This window comes from Clytia hemisphaerica, unplaced genomic scaffold (assembly GCF_902728285.1).
Source record: "Clytia hemisphaerica strain Z4C2 unplaced genomic scaffold, Clytia hemisphaerica genome assembly, whole genome shotgun sequence".
Taxonomy (NCBI): Eukaryota; Metazoa; Cnidaria; class Hydrozoa; order Leptothecata; family Clytiidae; genus Clytia; species Clytia hemisphaerica.
This window is the reverse complement of record NW_027103421.1, coordinates 1,881,063-1,889,981: the sequence shown is the minus strand read 5'-3', so window position 1 is coordinate 1,889,981 and position 8,919 is coordinate 1,881,063. Positions and strand designations below refer to the sequence as shown.

Genomic DNA, 8,919 nt, shown 5'->3' with positions numbered 1-8,919 from the left:
CCTTGTTCCTAATATTGACACATCCGATAAATCTAAATAAAGGTCTTCTTGGATTTCATATTTTTATCGTTTTGAATGTTGAAGAGAAAACTAGATTGGACTGCTACAAATATGGTCTTTATAAAAAGTCATTAGCTATTTGATAGTCGAAGTCTACCAGATTTATACACGTTTTTTTTTTATTAGAACACCTAAAATTTGGCTGAGCCTGGATGTGCTTATTTTTTATAGCAATTTTCAGCCTAAAATGTTCTTGAATGCGTTCTTAATTTTTCAGACTACTCTGAATCGACAATATGATACAAAATAAAGAGCACTTAAATTTGGCAAAATTTGGACAATATTTGACTCTCGAATTTTGAAGATCCACCCCTAAATTCGGTTAAAACTGCTTAAAAAGAGGAAAAAATTGTAGTTTCTGAAATATTTTACGTGTTGTCTCAATGACTTTCTTTAGAGGACTGTGATAAACAAAATTAACAAAAGCACTAAATAGGCCTCGATTAGTCTCGATGACCTAAAACAATATAATACAATAAAAATATCACACTCCCACGCACGAGGGGAGGTCACGTTCGTCGATGAATTTGATTTTCACTTCTTGATTGTTCTTGTCATCACTTACTCGTGAGTGATGATACTCAAACGGAAATAGTTTATTGATAGGTCTTCGGAGAATTCCGTTACCGTATTTGTTTACAACGACGAGTTCGGCTCCGCGAACTTTACCATCTCTTCCTCGTAACAATTTACTCACTCTACCTTTCCTCCAATCATTACGTTTAACATTTTCCTCATTGATTAAAACGATCTCATTCTCGTTGATCATTTCGCTTGAGTTCTTTCGTGCAAGTTTCTTGTGTGTTTCTCTCAACTCGAGTAAGTATTCTGTTTTCCAACGTTTCCAAAAGTGTTCAATTGCTTGCTTCGTGTTTTCTGACAACTCAAAACTGTCACTGTTGTCGTTTGTTGTATTTGTGTTACGTCCGAGACGTTTACCGTATAATAAATGATTCGGGGTGAGAGGTTCTTCTGTCAATTCGTCATAGATGAAGGTTAAAGGACGGTTGTTGATTGTTCGTTCAATTTCAATCAATAACGAAAGGAATTCATCGTACTTCAGCGTTTTGTTGTCAAAGCTTTATTCAAACACGTTTTCACGGATTTCACAAGTCTCTCTGTAAACCCATTAAACAAGGTGCTTTCTCGAGGCTAAACTTCCATCGAATTTGACAATTTGTAACAAAGTTTTGTACGTTTTCTGCAGTGAACGTTGAACCTTTGTCTGAAAAGATTTCTTCTGGGATTCCTCTGCGATTCATAAATCTCCTTAATACTTCAATGCACGACTCTCCACTGTAGTCTGTAGCAATGTCTAAATATACAGCCCGACTGGCTTGACATGTGATCAATGAAATCCATACCTTGAACTTTTCATTCGTTTTGTCGAATACATTATACACCAAATATGGACCGCAATAATCGATTCCAATGTTCTGGAAAGCGGCACCAACTTGTAGTCTAGACTTTGGTAAATCGTAAGATTCTGGATAACGATAAGCTTTACCACCATGTTTCTTGCAAATCGTACATTTGTAGATAAAATGACGGACGCGTTGACGCAATCTTGGAATTTGAAATTGGGATCGTAGTTCGTTCAAAGTTTCACGTTGGCCATTATGCATTACCTTGTCGTGGGCTTGCTTGATCAACAAATCAACAAGTGGACTGTTCGTAGGTAACCATATTGGATGCTTTGCGTCAAAGGGAATTGGAGCATTGTTCAATCTTCCCTTCCATCTGTACACTTCCCCTCCAAGGAAAAGATTTTTCTTCATTTCGTCTGGAATACCTCTTTGGGCATCCAATAACCCATTTCTTCTTGGCTGATAGCAAATCATCAGCATTCAAAATATTCTGTTTGTTTATTTTTTTTATTTATTTGTTTGTTGTTTTTATTTTTCCAACAACGTATGTTCTCCACAAATTTGAAGACATACCCAGTAACACGTAACAATTGTTCAAAAGACCGAAATCTTTGAACGTCAATAATTTCACCAAGGTTGGACTGAGCTTCAGGTATAGTTATCCACTCAGTCCCCATCACTAATATTGAATGAAAGGGTCCTTCACCTCAGGTATATTTAGAAGATTAGGACCCTTGTTGACACCATCACTAAAAGGTTTGAGGTTTGTTCCCGTCTTCTCAGGTATAGTTAGAGGATCAGGGACCTCAGAAAATTTGTCACCGACTTTCAAACGAGGCCACTGAGATTCAGGCATAATTAGAAACTCAGGACCATAAAACCATAATTTACAACCAGCTAGACGTGCTGGCTTAGACCCCCGGGACGCAACGTCCGAAGGATTTTGCTTTGTAGCAACTAATTTCAGTTCAATCGAGAGAGATTCAAAATTTCGTCTAATCTCATCAGAAATATTCTTAATGTATCTATCTTGTTTTCTCGAAGTTTCAATGTTCTTGACCCAACAGTAAGCAACACTACTGTCAGTCCATACAGTAAATTTTTCAAATTCAAAGTTCATTTCTAAGTGTCTCTTAACAACATTCATGAGACGTGATACAATAAGTATAGCTACCAACTCCATTCTGGGTGTCGTCAACTTCTGGTCATCAGGTTTGGTTTTTGATTTCGTCTTGATTGGATTCACGTGTGACTTTGATGTGACGAGGCTTGTCTTGATATCACCATCCTTTGATACGATTCGTGTGTAGATACAGCAACCATGTGCGTCGTCAGAAGCATCTGAAAAGCCATGTAACTGAATTTCCTTGACATTTTGTTTAACACTCGAATAAGCTCTTTCGACTCTGATCTCTTGTGTATACTCAAAGTCTTTCACCAAATTTTGCCATTCACAAAGCAAATCACCGTCGATGGGCGTGTCCCAATCAATTTTACTTAGACACAATTTCTGAAAATACAATTTCAACGTTAACAACACCCCTGTCTCAGTGACCCGGTGGCTTTTAAAATTTCACCGGGGATAAAAAATTTTCTTTGGAAATCCAGTGGGGATTTTTCAAAGACAGAAAATACCAGTGGGGACACAGAATTAGAATAAAAATTTCAGTGGGGATTTCGAAATTTTCTTTTTTTTCCAAGTTTGTTAAAACAGTACAGTAAGTGTGATGAGCATACAATTTTATTTCAATCTTTATGTAATTATATGGATATGCATAATGCATAATAAAATTTTTCTTTCCTCCCACCCAGTCTGATTGGGTCAATGAGGCTCATTAAGTTGAATTACTTATACATCATTTCCTCCCTAAGTTCATTTGGCCAAAATTTCCAAACATAGACCTTTCATCTTGAACGGGTAGAATAGCAACTATTTGGTAACATGACAGCTATAACAAGAAATAGACAAGCTGTATTGAAGTGGCTACTTTCCTAGGACAGCTGCCATATATATTTGATGAGATCAACGTCCTCGTGATCTCGGACATAATTTTTGTATACCATGATCCTAATGAGCAGCCTAGCTCAATGATACAAGACCGAGCAGTCGACTCTCAATTTAATATTACCTCACTTTTTCGGATTCGATTGTATTTGATTACGTTTACAGGGGGTTTAGGAATTAAAAAGAGTGGTGTATCTCTGGTATTATGACGTAGCGGCTACATAAGTGTCTAAGGAGGCGCCACCATGGTTGGGGCCGACGGGCCAGAAAATTTTTGAAAATAGGACCCTCTAGATTGGCTAAATATGGCCTCAAATTTCAAATTTTTGACAGTAAAAAAGCAGTTTTTTGGTCGTAATATAGCAGGGTCTTTTCAGAGTGGAAAAGGAAAATAATGGGTTTCCTAGTAGCTTAAAAATTTTTCATACTCAGGTCTAGAGTTCCTAAGCCAAGTTGCTTTAAGGCCATTTTGAGGCCTGAGCCCTTTAGCACTGCGTTGCTTATAAAATTAAAAACCGTATAGCTAAAAAAGTTATGATAGAAAAAGAAAAGATCTAACAATTTCTTTTAAAATCCATTCACTTTTTGAATAAATAGGTATCTCAACAATAATAATGTACACATTTTCTATTAATCAAAATGAAAATATCACAAGCCTCACAAAGGGAGAGAGCCATAAAAATATACAAAAGAGATGAACAAGAAAATTGTTAGAAATTTTGTGTATAATCTATTATATCAAAACCTCTGTGAGAGAAAAACAAAGTTATGTTGCAGCTTTTTTGAGTCAAAGTTGTTCATTTGTTTTGAAAAATAAAAATCTATTATCAAACTTTAATGAAGCTTATGGACATTTTTCAACAAAATTAAATATGAAATAAAATGTAAAAACTAGAAAAACAGTAATATAATGCCTCTACATTCATTTCTCCTTATGTCACTTTCATTAAAATTCCAAGAGACACCAGCCAAAACATAAAATAATTCACAATAATTCCAAAAAAATGAAAAACATTTCTCAGTCAAGCAAATGAATTCTTGGTACTTATTTTAAATCATAGCTTGGGTTTCTTTACTTTGTGTATATGCATGTCAGGATGATAGCGGAACAGGAATATAATCCATCAAAAATGAATTTAAAACATATTTCCAAGTTAGTTCAAGAAATGTCGTTTGATGTTTGAGCTCTGAGTTTGGAAGAAGCACGTCAAATTATCAATATCATTGACCGATTCATAATTTTGATAACACAAATCACATTCATGGTCTTGAGAAGTCTGTTTTGTTTACAATCTCTTTGATATCGGAACTATTTGACAGGTTCAGTATCATATGCAATCAATTCAACAATTTTGTCTTTGTTGGTCACTAGATAGCCCTATTATATGCTTCTGCTGCTGTTGTACTTTGCAGGCCATGTGTCATGCTGTATCATGATGGACAAAATAAAATCCTCCAAAAATTCCTCACAACAAGATTCAAAGCAAATCATTCCCATAATTTTTGAGTTTCTACAATGACAATATCCATTGTCTCTCCCTCTTGTAATCTAATAATATATATCTCTCCCTTGTATAAATTTCGTTTGACTTCGATTGACTGTTCTTTTTTCTTGAGGCAGTTACATCAAAATGCCTCGAAAATGTCAATATGAAAATTGCGTAATCAGAGAACGTATGTCTCGCTCATTATAAAAAGGCCGAGACAAACTTTCAATAATTGGATTGTAACATCGAGTTAGTCTCTTTTGTTAAGTCACCAGGGGGTAAATAAAACAGACCTTGATACATTTATCGTTCGTTTCAACTTGACCATTTGTTTAAAACTCAGCCTCCTAAATATTTGTGGTAGGTAAAATATGTACAAAGAAATTCATACTTTTCCAACCCGGCCAATCTTTAAAAAAGAAGCGAACAATAAAATGTAATTACCCTTTCCAAATAAACCTCTTCGGTGGCGAGCGTAGTCTACTCTGACGTAATTGTAAAATTTATGTAATGGGAGTTTGACATAGTAATGTAATGTTGTTTGGGGAATTATGAAGTTCTCTGGGATTTCGATTGCATTTATTCAGGTTGATTTTTTATGACTTCTAATGGTACTTTTTCTAACGAGTTTGATTACTCTGTTCTCACACTTATGTCTTTTTTTTTCGCGTCCTTTTCCGTGATTACTTTTATTTATATTTTTAAGGACAGTTAAGAAGGCATATTGATGTAACTGTGAGGTAGAAATAAATCCAGACAAAATGTCCCTCTCAGGACTCAGCTTCTTGCAAAGTTTTCCAAGTTTGTTTTCTCTCTGTCTTCCTTTTCATCATAATCACAACAGTTTACAAAACATCAAACTGACACTGATAAAAATCCATTAAAGTATTCTCAGGGTCAACAGAAGTCTATTTTCAACCCATTTTAATCATCAAAACTCCATAAAACTGCATGAAGAGCACAAAGGTTTAAAACGGTGAAAACTAGTTTCAATCAGCAATTCCGCCCCTTCAATTTTTTTCGTTCTTTCTAGTCCGTGGTAATTTTCCGGGGGTCAGGATTCGCACCCACTAAATGCAAAGTTTCGATGTTTTGAAACCCATTGCCTTAACCACTGCGCCAGGGATTCATGCCAGGATAGGGCTTCAGACGGCTATTTATATTGAACAAACTGCAGACCAGACTGTATTAAGAGAAAATAACAAAAGAGTGCTTGTTTCGAGCTCCAACTGTAACCCTAACTGATAATAGCCCAATTCCTAGCTAAACTGATACGGAACCACACCCAAACCACACCCATACCCAACCCTACCAGGTCGCCTACAGGTCCTGACACTATTCCCGCATACTGGATCCGAAAAATAGATACATGTCTTTCGTCTTTATGAAGAAGCCTTCACCATTCTAGACAGGCCTGTTCATAACAAAAAATCAGGATTTTCTAGCCTAGCTGAGCGCGTACTACTTAGGTAAAGAAATCTGTCAGTTTGTTTCGCTTAGCTTGCGAGCGTGCAAAATATATATTTAAAGGTATTTCAAAATCAAAACAAATATGGTAGACAATCTAATTGGGATGTTAAAAAAATTGGTGACTGAGATGCTTGACAATGAACATCCAGTCTTAAAGATAAAGATTATCAGTAAGAGTTAATCAAAGATAAATACATTAGCAGTTTTTAACATAAGTTTTCAAACTAAAGTTTTGTTAAATCTGTGATGTTTTTAGATAGGCGGGTACGGGGTTTCTCAAATCTTCAAGTTCAGTGGGGGACCGGGGGGAAATAAATTTTGAAGAGCTACTTAGTGGGGATTAGAAAATTAAGTTTCAGTGGGGATTCCCCGAGGCAAATTTAGCCCGTTTTTTTCCCCGGGGACAAAATTTTGGGCTTTTTTTTCAGCGGGTTGGGGGTGCCCAGCGGGTCTGTGACACGGGGGTGTTTAACACGATAGGGTTAATCAGTCCTAACGGATCATAAATGGACGCCAATGCTCTCAACACATTGCGTTTCGTCGGTTTCAAACTCGATAAGCTTTTGAGTTGGAAACAAAGTTCGTCAGATTCTTTGTCCCATGTAACACCAAGGACTTTCGTTTTACCCATCACAGTAGGGTTTTCGGTTTCTCCGTATTTCGATTGGAGTTTGGATTCAAGTTCCTTCGAGTTGGATTGGAATTTTCTCAGGTTAAACGATGCTTTCGATAAATGCTCTTTCGTTTTCTCGACAAACTCTTCAGCTTCAGCAACAGTTCGTTTGCTTGTTGTCAAATCATCCACATGTAGCGATTTGATAAGGTTGTTCTCGAACTCTGCGTCGTTTGCTGTTCTGATATGATGTTGTAGGGTGGCATTCAAAACGAAGGGCGATGCGTTTATCCCAAACAAAACTCTGCACATCCGGTACTCAACAATTTCGTTTGCTTCAAAGTTTTTAAAATCAATTTTGTCTGAATTTTTGAACCATAAAAATCTAGTAAGGTCTCTCTGTTCGTTGTTTAGTTTTATGTGTAGAAAAGCCTTTTCAATATCACCGACAATGGCGACTTTGTCTGTTCGAAAACGTAACAAAATTTCAAAGAGATCTGTATTCAATGGAGGACCCGCCTCTAAACATTCATTCAAAGAAAATAACTCATTGTTATTTGCCTTTGCACTCGCGTCATAAACAATGCGTACCTTTGTTGTTGATTTTTCTGGTTTGATAACAGCGTGGTGCGGAATGTAATGTGTTTTTCCAACCTCTTGATCATTTGGCGCTTTTTCGATAACACCTTTTGTTAACTGTTCATTGAAAATCTTTTGATAATCTTTCAATAATTGTTGATTGTTTTCGAAGCTTTTTGATAAACATTGAAGTCTTTTTCTACACAGTTCATAATTATCTCCTAGCGACCAAATCTCCTCTTTGACTGGATATGTTGCTTCATACATTTTCTCTTTCTCGTTAAATTTTAATGAGTTCTCAAACTCCTTCACAAATTCACGTTTTTCGGTATCAAGTTTTCACATTTATTCCAAGACTCTCCAAGTCCCAGAACTTATCAACGGTTTCAGATAATCGATCATTTTCACTAATGACGGCTTTCAAACATGTGAGAAAAAAAAATTCCGGACGAAATCTTTTTTTTAAATCAGCAGGACCACTCAAAACGTATCCCAACGACGAAACTCAAAGCAATGGGCTGGCCAGAACTTGCCAGTAACAGCACCTTCAGTGTGTATAAAATCCCAATAAAAGTTAGAGCCAATCAAAATATCAATATCGATGGCTTTTTCATGATTTGGATCTGCCAGTTTTAAAACCTTTCAAATGTTCAAAACGTTTTTGACATTCGACTGTGTTCTGTCTCGAAACGGGTTGACTGATTTCGGATACGTAGGCTTGCACAGGAACCTGTCCTTCGAAGTTTTCACGTTAAATTCGACCAAGGGTAAGGTTTTGACGGTTTTGTTGTTTCCGAACGATTGGATACAAAGTTCCTTTTTTCCAATTTGCTTTAGATTCAGCTTTCGACTCAATGTGGGTGTAACATAACTCAACTGACTACCAGGGTCAAAGAAAATTCTACTTTCGGACGAACGATTTTTCTCGACATTTTCGATTTTGGCTTTGGCTGTTTGTAGCAAAACGGTACACGAACTGCTTGCTAAATTCGACTGAGTATCTTCTGGCGTATCTTCCTCTTTTTTGAAGGTTTTACAAATACTGCTATGATGATTTTTTCGACAATGATAACAACTGCGCATCGATCTACAACTTTTACTATCATGTCCTATTTTCAAGCACTTGAAACATCGTTTCTGTTTGATGAGAAAAATCCTTTTCGACTTTCTGGTTTCGATATCTTGGAACATTGATAGGCTTTGTGTGAAGCGTTTCCACAGTAAACGCATGGAAAGGTACGGAACGGTTGTCTTCTTTTGCTGTCTGTAGGACGACCGGTACTCATTAGGTTTTCGTAATTTTCGACACCTTCATTCTCTGTAAGAAGGACCTTTTCT

The 8,919-nt window shown here is 36.5% G+C and overlaps 1 protein-coding gene across 1 annotated transcript; it reads right to left on the bottom strand.

Annotated features, from left to right (window-relative positions):
- Nucleotides 1–544: 544 nt before the first annotated feature.
- LOC136797825 (uncharacterized) lies at nt 545–7,848 on the bottom strand. Its single transcript, XM_067054408.1, has 4 exons — nt 6,887–7,848; nt 2,134–2,923; nt 1,257–1,886; nt 545–1,117 (listed from the first exon to the last, which is right to left on the bottom strand). The coding sequence occupies exons 1-4, from the start codon at nt 7,846–7,848 to the stop codon at nt 545–547; spliced, it is 2,955 nt and encodes a 984-aa protein (XP_066910509.1).
- Nucleotides 7,849–8,919: the final 1,071 nt, after the last annotated feature.